This window comes from Tursiops truncatus, chromosome 2 (assembly GCF_011762595.2).
Source record: "Tursiops truncatus isolate mTurTru1 chromosome 2, mTurTru1.mat.Y, whole genome shotgun sequence".
In the NCBI taxonomy this organism is placed as follows: Eukaryota; Metazoa; Chordata; class Mammalia; order Artiodactyla; family Delphinidae; genus Tursiops; species Tursiops truncatus.
In genome coordinates, this window is record NC_047035.1 from 142,631,601 (window position 1) to 142,654,144 (window position 22,544).

General features: G+C 52.1%; 2 protein-coding genes across 8 annotated transcripts in view; one reads left to right on the top strand and one right to left on the bottom strand.

Annotated features, from left to right (window-relative positions):
- Positions 1-345: 345 nt before the first annotated feature.
- Positions 346-13,834, top strand: STARD5 (StAR related lipid transfer domain containing 5). Its single transcript, XM_033852221.2, has 6 exons — positions 346-536; positions 1,219-1,268; positions 1,622-1,754; positions 5,434-5,551; positions 6,403-6,496; positions 11,124-13,834. Exons 1-6 carry the CDS (start codon positions 438-440, stop codon positions 11,269-11,271), a joined length of 642 nt encoding a protein of 213 aa, XP_033708112.1. The 5' UTR covers positions 346-437; the 3' UTR covers positions 11,272-13,834.
- A 2,106-nt stretch (positions 13,835-15,940) lies between these two features.
- The window catches only part of IL16 (interleukin 16), a 116,489-nt gene continuing 109,885 nt past the window's right edge, over positions 15,941-22,544 (bottom strand). For 3 of the 7 annotated variants that reach the window (XM_033852222.2, XM_073801459.1, XM_073801462.1), the window contains 4 exons: positions 21,716-21,817; positions 19,167-19,425; positions 18,813-18,938; positions 15,941-16,433 (listed from right to left, as the gene is read on the bottom strand). In XM_033852222.2, coding sequence (XP_033708113.1) covers positions 16,240-16,433; positions 18,813-18,938; positions 19,167-19,425; positions 21,716-21,817 — 681 coding nt within the window. In that variant the 3' untranslated portion in view covers positions 15,941-16,239. Of the gene's footprint in view, positions 16,434-16,809; positions 17,037-18,812; positions 18,939-19,166; positions 19,426-21,715; positions 21,818-22,544 lie in introns of those variants that run through there. The other 4 variants (XM_073801457.1, XM_073801460.1, XM_073801461.1 and 1 more) reach the window with 4 other exon arrangements.

Consider the following 22,544-nt stretch of genomic DNA (forward strand, 5'->3'; position numbering starts at 1 on the left):
CCCGCCTGGCTGAAAGCCTCTGTGCATTCAACACAGAAGTCCACGCTCCTTACACAAGTCTACGACGCTGCGCACCACCTGGCCCGGCCCACTTGGCTCTCCACCACTGGCCTTCTCAAGTTCCGGAGTCCCAGAGCCCCTCCCTGAGCTGGGACGGGCGAAAAGCAGGTTCTGCAGGACCGTGCGGGGCGCGCCTCGGACCCGTCGGGGCGGAGGGCGTCCTGCGGTGACTGGCCGGTGATCTCCGACCCTGCCAATCTCAGAGAGGGGCAGGGTCTGTCTGATGGTCTAGGCCAATCCTAGAGCGGGGGCGGGGCTGGGGGCGGGACTCCGGGCTCCTCTGCTGGCCCGGGCTTTCCGGCCTCCCATACCTAAGTGCCCGGCCGCCACCGCACACCGCACCTGCGAGCCAGCAACCTCGCGCAGCTCTCGGCGCAATGGACCCGGCGTTGGCCGCGCAGATAAGCGAGGTGGTGGCGGAGAAGATGCTCCAGTACCGGCGAGACGAGTCAGGATGGAAGATTTGCCGGGAAGGCGTGAGTGAGGAGCTGGGCAGGAAGGGGTCGAGGGGGCCTTTGCTCCCTGGGGCCGGGGTTCCAGAAGCCCCCAGGCTGCTCTCTCCTGGAGGTTTTCTGCGTTCCATCCTCCGGAGCTAGACTGAGGAGGAGATCCGCACTGGGGGTTGTTTCCTTAAAAAATTATCGAGTCTGTTTTTGCACACAATGACCCCCCCGGGAGATAAGTATCTGTCCCTTTCTTTGAAAGACTTGGCCAAGGTCACCTGGCTGGTAAATGGTTAGGATGGAACCGGAAGCACCAGGCTCCAAAGCCTTTACTCCTTTCCTCAGAGCAGGAGCCCCTCTCTGCCTTCCCGGGAAGGTGGCAGAGGGATGGTGTTGGTCACTGGACACTTAGGATTTTTAACAAACAGACATAAATTGCCCGAGGAAACAAGATGCATGGTGATTTTTAAGGTGGTTTGAAAACTCCCCAGTGCTCTTCCAGTCAGCCACATAAGATCCCTTTGTCCATCACATCCTCCTGGGGGCAGCTTTGTCCTGGACCAGTCCCCACTCTGCTACATGTCAGTTGGGTACCTTGGAGATTTGCATCTCTTGGGGCTCTCGACTTTTCTTCGGTAAAACAGGGGATTGGGCCTGGTGATCTCCCAAGGGCCCTTCTAGCTCTAAAATTTTGCGATTCTGTGCCTTTTGACAGAACGGAGTTTCAGTTTCCTGGAGGCCGTCTGCGGAGTTTCCAGGGAACCTGTAAGTGCACCCCTTGTTCAAAGCTTGTCAAAGGTGCCACACCTTTCCTGCTGTTTCTGTGGGTTTGCTTCCTAAGAGACTCTAGTCAACCCTAGCACCTGGAATCAACTTGCCCGTTACCTTCCAGGAAAGTTTCCGTGTTTAACTACATCATTTCCTCAAACTATATTCTTATGAAAGCTTGCCTTCCGTCCATTCCTGCAGGCCTGAGGGGAGGTGGGCTGGTAAATGTCAGCCCCTTCTCTGCAAGGCTGTCTTAAAGAACAGCGACAGACGTGACTTCTAGTCCTTATATGTCATCCCAGGATAAACAAGTTTGACGCCTTGGGGTCACATTCCTCTTTGTGCTCCAGGTACCGAGGAGAAGGCATTGTGAATGGGACACCAGAGCAGGTGTGGGACTGTGTGAAGCCACTTGCTGGGACCCTACGAGATAAGTGGGATGAGAATGTGAACAGTTTTGAAATTATCGAAAGCATCACTGATGTAAGTCTTTCTAAGCACTGTTATCCCTAGACAGTAACCTGACTCTGTTCCCTCTGCGGGGGGTCAGTGACACCTTTAGGCAAGAGGAGTACACTGTGAGCCCCTGAAGCCCAGCAAACAGGTTGCCCACTGCTTGACACTCAAACCCAGCCTCGGCCCAGGTACAGGTAGGTAACGATGAGACCCAGAGAGGTAGAGCTGCCCTAAACAGAGCTGAGAGAACATAGCAGTGGATGATGAAAGCAGGAGTGCAGAGTGAACATTAGCTCTGAGTATGCTGAAGCAGTGCCTGGATTGGAAACATCCGCTCTAGTTTGAAATATTGCCCGTTACTGGGACCATGGTAATGAATTGAGTCCTGGCCAAAGAGTCAGGATTCTCTGCCAGCTGTAACGCTGCGCCAGGCGGCAGATGCTGGATGACAGTTGCTCCATTGGTAAAATGTGTGGTATCTACTCTAGCGCTGCCCAGGAGAACTTTCTGCTATGATGGAAATATTCTCCAACAGCACTGTTCAATACGGTAGCCACTAGCCCCACGTGGCCACAGAGCATTTGAAAGGTGTCTAGTTGGAAGAAATAAACTGTTCATTTTACTTAATTTTCATGACTCGATGTAAATTTAAATAGCCACATGGAACTAGTGGCTACCGTATTGGACAACAAAGATCTAGTTTGTCCTGCCCTGGGATCCGCTGTAGTATTAAGTATCCACCTCCTTTTGATTATAGAAGTTAAGGAGAAAAAACAACACAAAACAGCCAAAACGAATTAAAAAGTTGCCCTGGGGAAATGTTGCGGCTTTTTAAAATTTGAATGGTGCCTTGATTTTGACATCTGCGGACATGGTACCCTCTTGGGTGTTTCTGTAGATGGTGCTGTGAAACCTCAAGCCATAGTTCTTTACTGGTCAGTCCGTAGGACCCAAGTGTTCTTAACCTTGACCAAGAATTCACATTTCAGTTCATTATCACAAATGATGTCAGTGTTTCCTGAAGGGTGGGGCACCTAATGTTGGGGCACTAGGTGATTCAGTGTATTAGGTCTTTAACAGTCAAAGCTGAAACTGAATCACACATAGGGAGGTCACCCCGTTTCAAATCTTCAATCTCTCTGATAACTTGAAGGGAAAAGTCTGGGACAGGTGCTAATGTGCCTTTGACACCTGTTTAACACTTGCGAATCTCCATTATAACCAACAGACAGCTGGCCTCAGGCTCAGAATTAGAACCCAAAAATCCCTTGTGTGTGTGTATATGTATACATATATATATATATATATTTTTTGCAGTTGTCTTTTATTTATGCCAAGTGGCACCTTTTTTTCATTTCCAGTAGTTAAATAGCCTCCTTTTTTAAATAAGTTTAACTTTTAAAAAGTGAGCACATTTAGATAAAAATATTAAGTGGATAACAGGATAGGTGCTACCAGAGATAGGAAAACATTGTGAAGATAATATACAAATAATTATACACAAATGCTTGAAGTTGAGGAAACATGGGTTAATGCCCTTTGAAACGTAATGGAAATGTAATAACAGAATGACAGCATGATTTTGACAAATCTCAAATATCCTAATTCTAGGATTGATAGATAGTAGATGGATGGGTGGATGGGTGAGATCCAGAGCCCTGCCACAAGTCTGTGGCAGTTGTAACATGTGCTGCCGCTTTCAGCATTTCTTACCAATATGTCCTCTTCATCTTGTTCTCCAGACACTCTCTTTCAGGATTGATGCGTTTTGTAGCAATAATCAGGAGTGGAAGCTGTATAGTTACTTTTTTAAAAATCTCATCACTTCTGCCATTCCTAACTACAAACTACTAGAATTCAGAAAAGGCAAAATTACCTTGTTTCTAGCAGCAAGCTTTGGCCTTTAAAAAGAATATATGCTTTAAGAGAGGGGAAAACATGGAAACTCTAACTGCAGTGTGCAGTGCCTCGGTTAAATATTGAAATCAGCGTCCCTCAGTGTCCCTTTGGCCCCCTGGAGGATTTTACACCCTAGGACAGTGTATGATTGGAAGATTCCAGATGGGTGGGGTATGTGGCACCTTTTTCAAGTGGGAAAGGGAAACCTGCATGAAGGTGCAGGCTGTTCTCAGGCAGGTCATTCTAGGAAGGACACATGGAGGATGAGCCCTCTGGAAACTGATTCCCAGTGCTCCCAGAGCCCACTGGAAAGTTCTCAAGTGCCCCCAGGGATTGCATGCCCACCTGGAAGACTCATACCCAGGGTCAGAGTTTTCTCAGCAACACACAGTGCCCCTAGTCTTTTTTTTTTTTTTTTTTTTTTATTTATTTATTTTTTTTTTTTTTTAACATCTTTATTGGAGTATAATTGCTTTACAATGGTATGTTAGTTTCAGCTTCACAACAAAATGAATCAGTTATATATATACATATGTTCCCATATCTCTTCCCGCTTGCGTCTCCCTCCCTCCCACCCTCCCTATCCCACCCCTCCAGGCGGTCACAAAGCACCGAGCTGATCTCCTGTGCTATGCGGCTGCTTCCCACTAGCTATCTACCTTACGTTTGGTAGTGTATATATGTCCATGCCTCTTTATCGCTTTGTCACCGTTTACCCTTCCCCCTCCCCATAGCCTCAAGTCCATTCTCTAGTAAGTCTGTGTCTTTATTCCTGTTTCACCCCTAGGTTTTTCATGACATTTTTTTTCTTAGATTCCATATATATGTGTTAGCATACGGTATTTGTCTCTCTCTTTCTGACTTACTTCACTCTGTATGACAGACTCTAGGTCTATCCACCTCATTACAAATAGCTCAATTTCGTCTCTTTTTATGGCTGAGTAATATTCCATTGTATATATGTGCCACAGTGCCCCTAGTCTTAATAGCCAAAGAGGCAAGAGACCTTCTCGCCTGCTCCCCAGAGGTCTCCCCAGGACTGTCCCATCCTCGGGCCTGACCTGTACCTTGTGACCTTGAAAGGACTGGGGTCCTGCTGGAGGAGGGGAATCATGGGTAAAGCATGGGGTGGGTTTGAAGGGCCCTTGGCTTGTAAAGTGGGAGAATGGACTTGGTGGGATATTCTGAGATGGAGTGCAGTTCAAGGGGTGCTACCTCCCAGGGCTGGGGCTGGGAGAAACCAGAAAGCTACCCAGGACACACATTTAAGGAGGCACTGCTCTCAGGGTTAGGCAAGTACCCGGTCGGCCTTAGGAAGGAATGGCCTCTCTTGCCTCACCCTACTCCTGGCCCTATTCAGGCCTCATCTCCACCCTGAGCTTTGTGGTGAATTCCTTCATCTCTCCAAGCCTCGGTTTCCTCACCTATGAAATGGGTTCGTGAAACCTATTTCTCAGTTGCAAAGGACCACTGAGAGCTTTGTCCAGCCGGGCTCTTACTACGTGCTCAATTAATGGCAACTCTCATGATCTTTTGAAACATAAGCTCAGAGTGGTCCTGATTGGCCATGGGCAGCCCGTGTCACAACCCTGGATTCTACGAGCTGGGTGTGTTGCCATGACCCTTGGCACGTCCAGGAAAGTTCATTCTAGACCCTCCAGGTCACAGCACCACCCTGCTGTCAGTGCTATTCCCATTTTCCAGACCCTGGGGTATGGGGACAGGGTAGATGAGCTCCGAGTCGAGTTGGGGCGGGGAGCAGATACGCAGCCATCAGACGCAGCTGGATCCCCCTTTGCTCTGACAGACACAGTGCGTCAGCAGAACCACCACCCCCTCGGCCGTCATGAAGCTCATCTCTCCCAGAGACTTTGTGGACCTGGTGCTGGTCAAGACGTATGAGGATGGGACCATCAGTTCCAATGGTGAGTGACGGCAGGGCTGCTGCAAAGCCTTCGTGGGATGCTGGGCTCTGTCTCCTCCACACCCGCCCAGCTCTTCAAGGAAAGCCGACCAGCTGGAAGTCCCTGGAGCACTCACAGCCTGGGTCCGTTTTCTGTGCCAGCCTCCCCTTGTCAGGTTTGGGGAGCTTCTGTGCATGGGAGGTCTGAGGTGGGAGAGTCCACACACTAGTAATTTTAGTTATAAATCGCAGATTTCGTCAGCACCCCGTTTTCATCCCTGCTGAGGTGCATAGTTTGTACCCTAGACATGCGAGGTACCGTTTGGCTTCAGGGAACCCCAGGGTGTGGTGATTCCCTGCACCCACGGAGCACCGTCCCGAGAGGGCTGTGGGGCTGTCCGCTCCCCTCCTTCCCACGAGGAGCAGAGTTCCTGCCTCTGCACTTTTGATGGTGCGTCCCGCTGAAAGCCACAGCGCCTGCCACTCCTCTGACTCTTCCACATGGGGGTCGATTGTGTGTCCATCCACACCTCTCGCGGCTGCGATTTGAGAGGGGTCCCTTCGTTCTCCTGCCCCCAGGCCTCATAGTCTGAAATGTTGTTTTCTCTAATATTCCAGCAGGCTTGGGGAAGCTGTGGACATGAGTGTGTGCGTGTGTGTGTGCGCACGAGTATGTGTGAACGTGTGTGTGAGTGTGAGGGACGGGGGGCGGCAGTAGGAAGAGCTCAGGGCCAAGTGGCAGGGTCGTCCTCTGACGCCTGGGCTCCAGATGACTGGTCTGTACCCACCGTGGGTGCCCGGTAAGGCCCTTCAGCGGCAGTAGCCCAACTGCCCGAAGTTGTAGCTCACTGAGCGTCTTTCTCTGTCTTCCAGCTACCAGTGTGGAGCATCTGTTATGTCCCCCAAAGCCAGGTTATGTGAGAGGATTTAACCATCCTTGTGGTTGCTTCTGCGGACCTCTGCCAGGGTAAGGATAACCTCTTGGATTGAATGATGTGCCCAGACCTAACTGTGGCTTCACTGAGGACATTCTACTCAATGGCAACATGAATGATGATTCGCAGTAATAAAAATGCCTCGCCACTCTGTAGGCCTTGATGTTACAGAACCCTATACACACACCTTGGTGACGTAACACGCCAAAGTTCTAGGCACGTGGGAAAGAATTGTGGGCAAGTGTCATTATTTCTGATGTGGGGAACCCTCCCTCCGGCCCCAGGCAAGCTGAGCAAATGTCACGGTGCCGTTTAGCAAATGAGGAAACTGAGGCTCAGGGAAGTTAGGTGGTCTGTGCAGGCTCACAGGCTGGCCATGGGGGCCCTGGGCACCCAGTCTTCTCCTCCATGTTCTGAGTGCTCTCCACCAGCCTGGAGCAGGCAAGAGCTTAGCTGTCCTCACCCCGAATCCCACACGGTGCTCCTCACCCCTCACCGAGGAATGGGGTGGAGATGCTCGGGGCTAAAGGGCGATTCTCAGAGCACACCGTGAGTCAGCCCCAGAACTGAGCTCAGAAACGGTTCTGTCCCTATTTTCTCGCAGGTCATGGCCAGGTTCTTTCTGGGTTTTTGGTTTTTTGGTTTTGGCCTCACCGAGCAGCGTGCGGGATCTTAGTTCCCTGACCAGGGATCGAACCCACACCCCTTGCAGTGGAAGCGTGGAGTCTTAACCGCTGGGCCACCAGGGCCAGGTTTTTACCAGGAGCTTTCCGTGTAATAATAACCCAAAGGTCACTGGTTTATCCTGGGAACCACTCAAGTTGACAAAGAAAGAAACTGTACCTGAGGGTCTGTCCCTGTCACCCTGCAACCCACAAACAGACACCAGCAGGGGAAACATCGATGCTGTCACTGCACAATCCCAGGAGAAGGGTTTTGGTGCTATAGCATTGTACCGAAAACCCACATCCCACACGTCCACCTAACACTTCTGACTAAGCTGGCTTTTCAGACATCTTGTGGCAGACTTCTGTTAAACGTAGCAAAACTTTATGAGTTTGAAAATAATAGCATAGCTGCAGTCCAACACAGCTCCCCTCGCCATGCGCACACACGCGCGCGCGCACACACACACGCGCGCGCGCACAGAGGAATTTTCAGAATAAGAGTCAGCGCACCTTCCCCTTAGGGGCTGAATTCTATGGATATCTTCCTTGGGGAGAACATACAATTTGATGAGTATCATTATGCCTCATTCCAGATGGCAAGAGTTGATTGCACAGACTTTGTAGCTGGGTCACTTAGAGCCAAAACCCAGCTAGTGTGGAGGTGTTTTTCTTAAGACATTTTAAAAACATTTCTCATTATATATGTTACAAATATTTCTTCCCAATATGTTTTTTATATATATATATATATATATATATATATATATATATATATATATATTTCTTGTTGTTTTATCTTTTGGCCACACCGCATAGCATGCGAGATCTTAGTTCCCCGACCAGGGATGGAACCTGCCTCCGCTGCAGTGGAAGCGTGGGGTCTTAACCCCTGGACCACCAGGGGAGTCCCTAGTGTGGAGGTTTTGACTCAGCTCGCTTGAAAGCATTTTATGTGGACCTGAAACCTGTGACTGTGATGGTTCCCATCACTCTATGAATATAGGCCTGTTCTAGGCGCTATGGATTCAAGAAGTGATACTAATCGTGACAGGAACAGCAGCAAATGTTTATACATCACTCCTGTGTGTCAGGCACTCTTCTTTATATTTTACAATTTAACTCATTTTTATTCTTATAACAATTCTAAGGTACTGTTATTACCTTCATTTTTTATATGAGGACTCTGGGCACAGAGAGGTTATGTAACTTACTCAAGATCACACAGCCAGGAGCTGGTCAAGCTATAGCATCTGACTCCAAAATCTATGCTCTTAATCTAGATATTGACCCTTCAAAACAGATAAGCCTTCTTGGAACTTAGATTCTAGTGGGAGCAGGGTAGACAGACAAAACACAAGCACCATAATTATATCAGATGTACACGCTTGTAATGATCAGATTTTAAATGATTTGGAGAAAACTGAAACCAGATAAAGGTGCCGGGGAGGGAGGGGGGAGCTAGACCAAAGGCCCCCCTGATAGGACGTTTGACCAAAGCACAGCACAGGGAGCCTTGGGGATGGAAGGGGGCTGGGGGGAGTGCGTTCCTGGCAGAGGGATAAGCAGGTCCAAAGTCCCTGAGGTGGGGGCAGGCAAGGGCCATTGAGGGAATGGCATGGAGGCCATTGTGCCAGATGGCAGTGAGCAGGGGGAAAGGCAAGGAGATCCCGTCACCGAGGGAGCAGGGCCCACATCTTGGAGTCGTGGGCGCTGTCCTCGGAATCGAATGGGGAGCTGGCGGGGAGTCTGGAACAGTATGTGCCCTGAGCTGGGTGTCCAGTGCTGTGATGCCTCTGGAGTGGGCGAGGTTGTGAGCCAGAGCAAGGGGACTAATTAGAGGTGAGGGATGGTGGCGCCTGAGTCGAGTGGCTGCAGCGGACAGGGCAGAGCTGTCGGGTTCTGGTTGTTCTGCAGGCGGGGGGGCTGGTGTTTGTAGCAGGGGTAGCGTAGTCACATCGTGAATGCAGCCCTGCTCTGTGCCCAGCGAGTCTGCTGAGTGCTCTGCACGTGTTAGCTCACGAATCCTTACAACAAGGACCAGTGGTGGACGCCGTTATCTAGCCCAGCCTTCTCCATGGGGAGACCAGGTGATTCCAACATCTCTCTGAGCCCCCCTTTGCCAGCTCTGTTAATGATGTCCAAGCGAGAAACACTCTTCACCGTGACCACTCTGTAAGGTACCGAGTTTGCCTCTTCCACCCGGCCTGTTGCGTGTTTACCTCCTCCCAAGCCCCGTCTTCACCCGGAGGAGAGCATGGTCACTGGGCAGACTTTCTCCCTCACCTGTTCAGGCCAAAGAGGACAGCACTGAGAAGTACGGGGGCTTGAGTGAGCCCGGAGAGGAGGAACAGAGAGAAGAGAGAAGGTCCCAGCAAAGGTGGAGGGGCTGGGGGTTGGTGAGCAAGGAATAGAGTCTGATGATGCTGAGGCTTTGGGATGGAAGGCAGTCTGTGCCCCCCCAGCCCCGCCCCGAGTTCAGGCTCTGTGCAGAGAAGGCATGAGCAGAGGAGAGAAGCCTGCCCAGCCAGCACCGTCCTGCACTGTCATTCATCTGCTGGTCCCCGGCCCTGTCTGTGCATCTGGGAGGGAGGGCAAGGTTCTAAAGGCTCTCCACTTCTCAGCCCTTGACCTGCAGGATGTCAGGAAACATTTGATGGGCAGGTGCAATGCTCCGTGGGGTTCCTGTTGAGACTCTGAGGCTGCTGACAGCTCCATTCAAATGAAACGCCAAATGGTCTCCGCAAAGCCCGTGCCTTTGTTGTCCTGGCAATTGGGAAGTTTGTGACACTGAAGACCCCTTGTCCCTACCAAGTTGGGTCCCATTTCCTCCCGTGCGCGCCCCTCACTGAATCTGACTCTCGCTGGTGGGCTTCACTGCCTTGTGCCCCTGAGCGTGAGGCCACTACGTGTGCAGCCCAGGGAGGTCCGCTGAGTTGCTAGGTTGGTGAGTGGACCCCGCCTCTCGACTTCGGCACAGGTCTGTGCCATGTTCCGTGTTGTGGCCTCCCTCGGGGCTTCTGCCACCCCCAGCCGAAGCCCCTTCACGTGGGCGCGAGTTACGCGTCAGGTCTCTACGTCAGCCCTTCTCACGCTTTTGGTCTGAGGCTCCATTCCACTCTTAAATATTGTTCAGGGCATCAAAGGGCTTCTGTTCATGTGGATTATATCCATCAGTATTTACTATACTTGAAATTAAAACTGGGATATTTAAAAAACATTTATTTTAAAATAATGAGAATACGTGTATTATATGTTCCCATAAATATTTTTGTGAAAAGTAACCATATTTTTCAAAAGAGGAGAAAAATAGTGAAGAGTGGCCCTGTTTGACATTTTGGGAAATCTCTTTAATGTCAGGTTTAACAGAAGCTCATATCTGCTTCTGCATTCAGTCTGTTGTGATATCACACCTCACGTGGCCTCTGGAAACCTCCCCCGGAAGCTGTTGACAGCTCCATTCAAATAAAATGCTCAGTGGTCTCCACGAAGCCCATGCCCTCATGGTCCTGTCCAAGAGAAAATTCGTGAGAGTGAAGTACACGCTGAGAGAATGGGAGTGAAAAAGGCAAATCACATCTTAGTGTTGTGACGAAAATAGCTCTGACCTTGCAGACCCCTTGAAAGGGTGTCAGGAGCCCCCAGGAGCTGCCAGACCATTTGGAGAACCGCTGCCCTCAATGGACAGAGTGCAGCATTGTGTCTGTTCCTCCCAGGACCCGGTACAGGAGTGACTTCTCTGAAAGCCTTTGCCGAGTGAGTCGGGCACAGGGAACGAATGACCTTCCTGGGCTGGAAGTGGGGGGTCGTCCTCGCGCAACGGCCTGGCGGGGCCATGGAAGCATCCACGAGAGGACCCGCTTCCATCCTGAAAAGAAGCAGGTCCTGAGGGATGCCCTGGGCAGTGAACCCAGCGAAACCCCTGGGTCTGGACCGTTCCCCTGGGCGGGCTCTCTGCTCCAGACGCATAACAGCCCTGGCCTTGCTTTCACAGGGAGCCCAACAAGACCAGCCTGGTCACGTTCTTCCAGACCGACCTCAGCGGTTACCTTCCGCAGGGCGTGGTGGACTCCTTCTTTCCCCGCAGCATGGCCGGGTTTTACGCCAGCCTCCAGAAAGCAGTGAAGAAATTCTACGGCTGACATCCTGGCTGGTGGGCTGAGAACTGCCATGACTCGGCGGAGCTGCCATTGTTGGGACGCAGCTGGAGAGCCTGGGAGAACACGGGCTCCAGTGGAACCGCTCTACCTTTGGAACCCACCAATGACCAGACATCAGCCAGAGGCAGCCCTGGCCCCTCCTGCGCCTCCTTCCACTTGGGTGGGACTGCCATTTCCCAAGCACCCCTCCTCCAGCAGGGTGGCCCCCCAAGCCGCCCGGCCACCGGACAGGGACTCTGCCCGGGCACCGTGCGATGCTCGCGGGTCCAAAGCCTTTCTGTGCCGATCACTCTCAGAGACCACGTCTCCCCGTTTGTTGAGAAGAATCACCATCAATCCCGAGAACCTGGCCCAGCCCCTTGGTAGCATTCGAGCTCTCAGTCCTGCGCCACAGATCCCCGGATGCGCCAGACTTTCCCCCTTAAAAGACGTCAGCTTGGCAAAATGATGCTGAAAAAATGAGTTAAGCATTCAGGAGAAAACACTTTCAATAGTCCTTTTGTTGTCTCTTCTGTTCAAATCATTTTTCTCTCTTTTCCCCCCTGCATGAGTTAGCGTTCAGGCGCCCCCGGGAAACCAGGCCGTTTGAACCTGCCCAGGCAGCGCTCTGGAATTGATTCTGGGCTCAGGGCACCTACAAGGGGAACTTGGAGGAGAGCCTCCTCTCCCCTGGGCATTTGCCGGTTCTTGTGTTCTGTTATAGAAGATGGGACAGGAGTCCTCTGGCCTCCAGGACCTGGTGAGCCCGTACTGCTGTCAGCGGGAAGGACAGAAGAGCAGATGCCCCACCCCCAGCAGTGCTGGCTAAAATCCCCCCCAGGCCCTGCTGCAAGATGAAACGACCCCGAACGGGCTATGCCCAGCCCGGTGCATCGTCGGAACCAGGGAGCACGACCTGGAAGGGGCTTCAGCAGCCACACGACTCCCTGTCCTTCTCTCCGGTCAGGGCCACACAGTCCTGTGTGGAATTCTCCAACATTCCCTCACGAGCTCCTCCATGGGCCCACCAACTTGCTGGTGAGGGAGGCCCACGTGTGTTTGACCAGAGTGCCCTCGTATTGCAGTTTCTCAGGTTACCAGCACCCTGTGCAGAAAATTTCCAGAGTCCTCAGCCTTTGCGCCTCCAGATGGAAAACGTTCTCCTCGTATCAGAGTATCTTGCTTCCCCCCTTTGAGTCCTGGGGTGCCTGTCTTCTGAATGTGCCGAGGTCTGAGCAAGGTTTAAAACGTGGAAGTTCAGTGTCAGGGGGTTAGAAAGCCTTCTTTCTGGGCTCTAATGCAGCTGCAGATCCCACAATCATGCCATGAAGACCATCCCCCAACTCCCTCTTCTCATCAAGAAATCTTCACAGGACTCTCCCGTTGCGGAGCACAGGCTCCGGACGCGCAGGCTCGGCGGCCATGGCTCACGGGCCCAGCCGCTCCGCGGCATGTGGGATCTTCCCGGACCGGGGCACGAACCCGTGTCCCCTGCATCGGCAGGCGGACTCTCAAACACTGCGCCACCAGGGAAGCCCTCCAGGACTCTTATATGTACTTAGATTTCATTCATTCATTCGCCAAGAACTTAATGGGTCCTTACCTTGTGCCAGACGTCGTTCGGTATCAACTCATCACAATTTGATCTCCCAAACCCAGCCAATTCTGGGCACGCCAGCCCAGGAGACCCAGGAAGGTGGTGGTCGTACCAAGATGGAGCCATCTGTGCTGCCCCATCTGGCCAGGAGGGGAGGTCAGCCTCCCAAGAACACGTCTCACTGGGCCCACTGCATGGACTGCACCTGCACTGCTCCTACGTGCATCTGCTGGCAGTGGGTCAAACTGGTTTGAGCACTGGACCGAGTCAGAAAATGTGCAAGTGGTCCCATCCCTGCCAGTTAGAAATGATGCCCTCGGACAGTCACTTAACACTCCTGTGCTTTGGCTTCCTGTCTTTAAAGAAAATCTGGGGACATGAATACCAGTCCTGGGGTAGCCTGCTTAAGAGTCCCTGCAGATGAGATGATGATGGTGAATCAGTGAGATGCTGTACAAAGCCAGGAACGAGGGCTGCCTGGGAGAGACTCTTGGATGGACTCATTTCCCTGGAGAGTTAAAGTAGATCCGGGATTGTTGTTTGTGTGTTTGCGGTGTTGGGGATGACTGGAATCATTGTTTGCAAAGGCACTGTTTTCTCTGCCTGCTGTCAGCTCTGAAGAAGGTGGCCAAGGCGCACTAAACCTCACCTGTAAACTGCAGCATCGTGACGCTCAAATGGATGAGTTTTCGTTTTAAGACCTTCTTGCTGATTCTTTTTTTTTTTTTTAATAAATTTATTTATTTATTTCTTGGCTGTGTCGGGTCTTCGTTGCTGCACCCAGGCTTTCTGTAATTGCGGCGAGCGTTGCGGTGCGGGGGCTTCTCGTTGCGGTGGCTTCTCTTGTTGCAGAGCACGGGCTCTAGGCACACAGGCTTCAGTAGTTGCAGCGTGCGGGCTTCAGTAGTTGTGGCGCACGGGCTTAGTTGCTCCGCGGCATGTGGGATCTTCCCGGACCAGGGCTCAAACCCATGTCCCCTGCATTGGCAGGCGGATTCTTAAACCACTGCACCAGCAGGGAAGTCCCTTTCTTGCTGATTCTTGATTTGAAACTGGAAAGCTGGCAGTGGCAGCGTCCTCAGTGGTTCTATTGGAGCTGGGGGAGAAGGGGGTCTTCAGAGACAGAGGGGTTCCTGGGAGGGCCTGGGCGCATCCTGGCTGCATGTGAGTCCTCATACAGCCCCACTCACTCACGTGATTCATCTGAGCTCCCAAGGAGGCACTCTCCGTGCCCCAGGCCCATGGCTGGCACTGTGCTCATCCTTGTCACCACCTCCCAGTCCTGATGGAAAGACTCTCCTTCCCCAGGCTGGTCCACCTTCATCACCTGGCTGCTTGATAAGACTCAAAACAATAACCCGATTATAGGAAACATGACTGTGTGCAGACGTGAGATTGCGGGGGTGAGGGGTGTGCCCGCTGAATCCCATGGCCTGGGTGTCCAGCCTTGGACAGGCACACAGTAAGATCCGGTAGGGTGGGTGTTGAATGGGGTCATACCTTTCATTGTCAGACCATGTTCAAAGTCAGCATTTCTCTTAAATCTAAGGAGCTGACGCAAATGGTCATCTCCAAGTTCTTGTCTCCTCTAGAGCTCGACACAGATGACTCTGAGCACATAATTTCTCAGGCAGAATAGGGCACTGGGCTGGCACCCACTGTGGAGAAGTCACTGAAGGGGCTCGCATGAAGATTATGATTCCCCGGGAGAGTTTTCTAAGAGTTCACTGCCAGGAAGCAGATTCTTAGCTTCCTGTGGACCCTGGAGAAGCTATTGGATGACATTAAGATGACCCCTCTAGGGGCTTCCCTGGTGGCGCAGTGGTTGAGAGTCCGCCTGCCGATGCAGGGGACGTGGGTTCGTGCCCCGGTCCGGGAGGATCCCACATGCCGCGGGGCGGCCATGCCTGCGCGTCCGGAGCCTGTGCTCCGCAACGGGAGAGGCCACAACAGTGAGAGGCCCGCGTACCGCCAAAAACAAAACAAAACAAAACAAAATGGCCCCTCTGATACTGGCCTAGGAGTAAGGACTTTTGTGTCGTGTCTGTGGTCCTTGCCAGGTCCTCCCTCACACCCTGATTCACGGGAGCAGGGCCAGGAGCAGGGCTGACACACTGTCCAGGCCTCGTCACGGGGTGCTGGGTGTTGCTCGTGCATTTCCTTGTCCCGAGCTTGACGATCAGGCTTTAAGCGATGACCAAACTTAAAAGCACCTTGGCCTGTTAGTCTCTCCCAGACCACAGAAGAAAGGACTCACTCTGCATATCATTTACCAGCTGGACAAGTTGCCTCTTACATCTGGGTCTCAGTACCCTCATCTATACAGTGGGACAACAGCACGCTCTGTAGACACTGCTGTGATTACTAAGGACAGTGTCCACTTAAGCCAGCACCGTGCTTGGCTCGTGGGAGTTAAGCGGCAGCCATCGTGTTGTCCTCTCTCAGACTCACGCTAGTCCGTTCTATTGACGCAGCTGAGCACACGTGGAGTTTCCATTGTTTGTTTACTCGCTCTGCCACCGGGTACCACCCTGGCTAGGAGCACTTCTCCAACCCAACCAAATCCAGTTTTGCAAATGTTTTGTGTGCTAGATTGTCTTTTCCAAAAACAGCCCCAGCAATCTTTCCCTTCCCTTAAACCGGGGCAGGTTTGTGCCAGCTCTGACTGATAGAGCGTAGGAGAAGTGATGCTCTTTGATGTCAGAGGCAAGGTCTTAAAAAGGATGCAGCTCGTACGTGGCTCTCACACTCCCTGGGGGACACCCGGCCACCACGCTGTGAGGACGCCCAGGCCACAGGGAGAGGCCTCCTGCAGTGTACAGGCCTACAGCTCCAGCTGAGTTCCCAGCCAGCAGCCAACATCAGCGGCCCGATGTGTGAGTGAGTGAGTGACCCTCCGGGTGGTTTCAGCCTCCGGCCTTTGACTTGGGCCAGCTGATGTCAAGTGGACCAGGACGTGCTGTCCCCCTCCAAATCTGCCACCGTTGCAGAGTCATGGGAACAACAAAGGGTGCTGTTTGGGGTGGATCAAGACACAGTGATGGTCCTTAGAAGATCTGCAAAGCAAAACATGGATTTCATGTCCAGTTGTCATATATCCATTTTATTTACAGCACCACAATATTATCAGTAAGCTCTCTCTAGACATAGTCTGTAGTTTGTATCAGCCACCCCAGTGTGACTCTGCCCTAACTTTCTGGGACAGCCCGCTTGTTGGGTGACGTTCCAGAAGGTCCGTCCGGACGTGGGCAAGCAGCCACCAGGAAGCACGCCTGTGCTTTCCCCCAGCGGGGTGGGGTTAGCAGTGACCCTGAGAATTAGCGGTTGTGGAGAGCTGCACGCAGTTGGCTCTGGTGTCAGCTCTGGCGCTGGGCCTAGGGGTCTCCAGCAGCTGTGGTCCCCTTGGACTGGAGGCTCTTCCTCCTGAGGACGATAGTGACAGGTCCATCAGGCAGCGCCTTGATGATGTTCCAGGCTTCAAACCGTGTGAGGCCCTGCATGGCAGTGCCGGCCAACTGTAAGACTTCATCTCCTGGCTGGACCGTCTCACTTTGTTCTGAGGCTGCCCCTGGGATGAGAGAGAAGAGAATGAGTCCCACAGGTGACCGTGGAACAAGCAGTTACTTCCTACCCTTGGTCTCTGAGGAGCCGGGACAGCTCAGAAGGCAACTGGCGCCCATCCCTCCGGAACTCGGTGGTCGTTCTGAAATGAGACATCTCATAAAACGGTGACTTCAAGGCTGGCACACCAGGCTCCAGCTCTCCGTGGCCCTTGGGAGAGGTGAGGCCCACGCTGTCCCCAGAGAAGGGAGATTTCGAGCAGCTGCAAGCCAGAGCCTGGCTGGGGAGACCTCCCCGGGGAACCCGGTCCTCCTCTAAGCCTCCTTGGATACCATCCCAATACCCAACACCCCTCCCCCGCACATGTGTTCTCTCTACTCCTAATGAGGTGGCCGGGCATTGGGTGGTGTGGGAATGGAGCTGGTGGGATGTTCACGAAACAATCTTCACAGTGCTTTTGGCTCTGAATGGCCTGGAGAAGACCCCTGGGTCCACGTAAAGACGACATAATCACATACGGCTCCCACTCCTTCAGAGTCACGTAGGGAAAGAGTGCCCTTTTACTGCTGGTGTTGAAAGAAAATTTCCCATCTGTTTGACACAATGATATCTGCAAATATTTAATAAGAGTAAAAGATAATAGTAATGATGATCCTAATAAAAAAATAGCTAGGGACTTCCCTGGCAGTCCAGTGGTTAGGACTCCACGCTTCCATGGCGGGGGGCGGGGCGTGGGTTTGATCCCTGGTCGGGGAACTAACATCCCGCATGCTGTGCGGTGCGCCCAAGAAGTAAATAAGTAACTAAATAAAATGGGCCAAGTATCTAAGCAGACATTTCTCAAAAATTAGCTAAAATATATTGGGCAATTATATATAACAGGCACTGTGTTAACACTTGGCATTCATGGCGATAGTCCTATGAGGTATGTAAGCTCTGTTAGTATCCCTTTCCATGTGGGAGGAAACCAAGGACTCAGGCAGCTCCCACAAGCTCCAAAGCTGCTGAGTGGTGCAGCTGTGGACTCCAGCTCCCTTGGTCCCTTACATCCCCATGTAAGCAAATGGGGCCAAGATGGTGAAGGGACTTGCCCAGGGTCATGCTGCCATTAGGGGCAGAACTAACACTGGAATCCAGGTCTCTCGACTTTGAGCCCTACGCTCATTACAAGTTGACCTTCAAAGTTAAAAAAAATCTTTCCCAGGGCTTCCCTGGTGGCGCAGTGGTTGGGAGTCCGCCTGCCGATGCAGGGGACACGGGTTCGTGCCCCGGTCCGGGAAGATCCCACATGCCGCGGAGCGGCTGGGCCCGTGAGCCATGGCCGCTGAGCCTGCATGTCGGAGCCTGTGCTCCGCAATGGGAGAGGCCACAACAGTGAGAGGCCCGCGTACTGCAAAAAAAAAAAAAAAAAAATCTTTCGCAGAACTGGAGTCAACGTGGGTTTCTGGGGAAGCTCCACGTGAGCCTTGGTCCGCCCCCTGGGTTTCAGCAGCTGTAACGGATTTCCCGCTAACAAAACCAGTCTGCAGTGGGGGCGCCTGGGGTCCGGGGAGCAGAGCTGGGAGGGCCTCTGGTCCCAGTACTAAGAGCCCTCAGACACACACCCACACCTCTTCTTATAGGTAAGGAGCCTCAGGTGCAGAAGGCAGCAGTCGCTCAGGAAGTTAGAAGCAGAGCTAGACCAGAGCGCAGGCCACGTGACCCCCTGTCCACAGCTCCCTGCTCTGTGACTCAGGGGGTCCAGCATGAGAGGCAGTGAAGAATCAAGGTGATCGCCTGTGACAGCTGCAGGCCATTCATGATTTTCACAGGAAAACCCAAGTGACCCCCCACTAGAGGCTGGCTTGCTCCCCAGTCCATGATGAACAAAATCTCAAAATTCTGAATAAAGGTAGGAGCAGACAGGTCCAGGGTTAGGGTGAGGTGAGTAAGGCTGAGTTGTGCCCCTGGAAAGTCAGACTCTGTCTTTGTTTCACAACTTGATATTTTGTTCATTGTGGACTTTCTGAATTAATTTCGAGTTTTAAAAATATTGCACTGAAACAGTATGTATCTTGATTACTGAATATTACGGTGCCGCCTTCAATTCTGCACCCGGGGCAGTGCCTCACTTGCCTCACCCTAGCCCCGGCCCTGCCAAGCTGAAACAGGCCCAGGGCTGGGTCACGTACAAGGACCCAGTAAAACAGGGAGATTAAAGGGATGTCTGAGCCAAGGAGAACGGGGAGAAAAAGCAAAGTGGAGTCCTCAACAGGCTTGCCTGCCTCCCAAAAGGGCCTGGGGTTGTGGGAAACCGACATGGCCTAGAAGGTGCTCAGAAGCCTCTGGGGGGCCCGGCCGGACACCCGCAACTGGAGCGAAGGCTGCGAGGCATACGCACACGCACCTTTGAAGATCCTGTTAACAGTCAGAGGCTTGTCCCCTTGCAGGGAGCCCTTCCCTCCTTCCAGACTGAAGCCCAGGCCTGCAGAGGTCTTCTCCAGGGTCACTGTGCAGACGGTGGCCTCTGCTGCTGAGAAAACAGGGGGCCTGTTAGGGGTGCTCTCAAGTGTGCCTGGCTAATGCTCCCGGCAAATCTGTGCATGTGTACAGATAAACCCAGGCATGTGTGCCGGGCGGCATACAAGCCAGGCCACGTGTTCTGGGGGCCACAAATGACTGCACAGCCCTGCCGGCATGGGCCTCACCTGTCCAAAGGTGATGTGGCCCATGGGGCTTCCACCATGTGGGGAGAACTTACAGGAATCTATGGAAACGTCACCGGCCACCGAGGCTGAGGCTGCAGAATCTGTGGAAGAGTTGAGGTCTGGCGTGGTCTCCACAGTTGGCTTCCTTGTGACAATCACGGCTTGCCTGGGGTCCCGAGCTTGGCGAAGGATGGCCAGAGCATCATTGTGTGTGGTCCCTTTGAGAGACTTGCCGTTGATGGAGAGAACCTCGTTGCCCTTCTGAATAGTCCCTTCCTGGGAGGCCAACCCGTTGGGGAACACCCTGTGAACCTGAGCAAACCAAAGGAAGTCAGGAGCCGGGAATCACCGTATCGGATCTAGATTCTTGCTGCAGGAGGATCTGAACCAGTTAGTCAAACCCAGCAGATCCCTGGGCCAAAAAAATAAGACGAAATGTGTCCTAGATTAGGACTGCTAGCCAGCATTCCCTCCTCCACCCAGACCAGAGGTCATTAGCAAAAATGGCCAGACTGGCCCTCAGAATCCTTCCCAACACAATGTCCGAGACTATATCACTACAATTCGTTAACATTCAGTTAAAATCTTTTGCCTTATGTGCTCTACATCAGCATTTCCCAGAGTACTTTAATTCAAGCACTGATTCTATGCCATATTAATAGGTATTGTGTAAGAAAAGTTTCTGAAGTCTAAGAAAATTAAGAACATTGGATAAAACATAAGCTCTGAAAATGCCTACAGTTAAAAAAAAAATCCTAGAGACTCTACAGTGCCATTTGGCATGATAATTCTCTAAGAACAGGCCGTATAACACAGCGATCCCCCAAAGTTTCAGCAAAGCATCCTTTTTTCCATAGAGAAATTCTCAGACCCCATCTTCTGCAGAATGCAGAATTCCTATCCTAGGAAGTCTAGACATTTTAAAAACTCCTACCCTAGAAATTCTGATCCTTTAACTCCAGTTAAAAGGGACCATCGCCCAACCCCGTTCCCTTTCTGAAAAATATGTGGGATTAAAAAATCTCATGTCTCTGCCTCAGCCTTTCTAATGATGTAAATTCTAACGTGCTTAATGAAGAGGATTGAATGACAGCATGGACGGGCAATCACTAAACTCTGCTACGTGTTGTTTTGCTGTTATCATCTGAACAAGTTTCTTTGTTTCTCTAACCTGTTTCAGTGTTAGAAAAAGTCTGTTATGGGGTCAGATGTGGTCAAAATCCCTTGGTTGTAAGACCCAAGTAGGAAGCAGAATCTCTGCTCTGCATCTCAGTCTGTCCTCTATAAATGAAGCATACATGCCCCCAATCCCCCATCCTGAGGTACGGGGAAGATGACTTGAACATGCCAGTGAGAGCCCAGCTTGCTCTTGGTCATGGACGGTGCTCAATGTGAGTTCTCTTTTAATGAATCTGGAAAGGAAGGGAAGCGCTCAAACACGGAAGGAGAAAGGGGAAGTCTGGTGCGTATGATCAGCTGGTGTGTATCGCTCCTGGTTTTTCAGGCAGTGTCTCAGGGATGGCGAGCAAATGGGATGCAGAGAAGTCCCGGCTCAAGGAAAGACCCACAGATCCAAAGTACTCGTCCCACAGGCAAGCCCTCTTTTCTTCTCTTCAAATAGAAAGCAAACTGCACCATCAGGAACGTCTTTATGATGCTCTGCTAGGTGCTTAGTGTCAGAAGCAGGTCCTCATTGGTTTTACGTGCTTTTATGCGGTAGAGAGCTTGCTTACAAAGGAGGAAGCTGCTGCTCACACACAACTGACTCCGAAGTGACCAATAGGAATGGACCAAGTTACCACTGCCAGGGGGTGTGGTGTGTTTAACGCTGGCTGCCCCTGTGAGCTGGAGGGTTTGTTTTCAGCTGAGCAAGGGAGTTCAGATGAGTCCACATGAAGGATATGCTGAGACAACACAGCCATGGGGGTGACGCCAGTGCACTCAGCTTTGGGGAGATGAAGCAGCCATGTCACAGCTGGGTCCATGAAGATGGGATGACCAGAAACCACCTGGGTCAGGTGCAGGTAGCCTACATAGTGGGCAGAGGGCAGCAGCCAATGCTGATCAGACTGTGTGAACCAAGAAGACAGGGTCCACAGGGGAAGACGCAGATGCTCCAGGATTGATGCCTTCCCCAGTCTTACCCCGGGCTCTAGTTGGTCCTGAGAGAACGGGGGGCTCGACTGTGAGATCTGAAGCCTCATGCGCATCCTGGGTTGCGCTGTGCAGTTCCTGATCTTTCCAGCTGGGCCCCATTGCCCTCAACCAACCATCAGATCTGCTTCGCAATCGTGCATGTTAACATCCCCAATCTCCCAGTGCGCAAACCCAGGAAAACAGCCTCCTGTACAGGACCTGCCTTCCCAAGGGCTCTTTCTGTCCAGGTGACGCCTCTTTCCATCTAGGTGTGCTGTGCTACATATCACAGCCAGGTCTTCAATCCTGGCTGTAAACCTTCTTGAAAAGGATCTTAAGCTCCTGCCCTAACCTCACACCCAGTGGCCTGGGGTCATGCATTCCTCTGATCTCTCCTAGTAAGTGCTCCCCCCTCCCAGGGCCGTCACCTCTGGCTCTGACGCGCCCCCATGGCTGGGCCACTCACCGTGATCACCTTGTTTTCTAGATCCGCACCTCCTGCCAAGGTGAACCCAAGGCCAGCCCCTTCCTCCTTGTGCAAGATGGTAACATGGATGTTGTCTAATTGCTGCAGAAGGAAACATATATATTAAAAAACTTTTTATTGCAACAGCGTGAACAGTTTAACAAGTGTTCCAACATCAGGCTGATTCGTTCTCAAACCCCAGCTTGGCCACGCTCCCAGGTACGTCAGACCCATTTCATCATTTGTAAAGAGAAGACTATAATTCCTGGAGTCATGGGAAGCTCAGAAGAAAAAAAAAAAATGTGCATAAGGCAACCAATAGAGTTCTTTTCCTCTCCTATTCACGCAATCCACATCCACATTTGTACGGAGACAGGGCTGGGTGCTACTAAGTCAGCTGGAAATCCCAGCGTGTGAGATAACAGAGCTCTGGCACCTTGGCGTGGGACAAGATGAGGTCAGCCTGTAGGACTCTGGGTCAGCACAGCTGGGAGCAGGGCTGTTTTGCAGAAGTTGGCTGCTCTGTCTTTACACCTGCTGCTCCATGTAGCACAGCAGCTGCATTTAGGAGCCCAGCTGACTCCTTGCCCTAGAACACACATGCACGCATGCACGCGCGCGTGCACACACACACACACACACACACGCCCACCCAGGCACACACAGTACTTCCCGGCCTGCGCCTGGGCTCAGCTGGAGCCAGAACAATCGCTCTGCAGTGTCTAAAGTCAGAGACCCTCATTCCGGTCTCGATGGTGGAGGGGTCTCAAACACAAATGCATACAGGACCCAGGCAGATGACTTCAAAGAGCAAAATGGGCAGATGTGA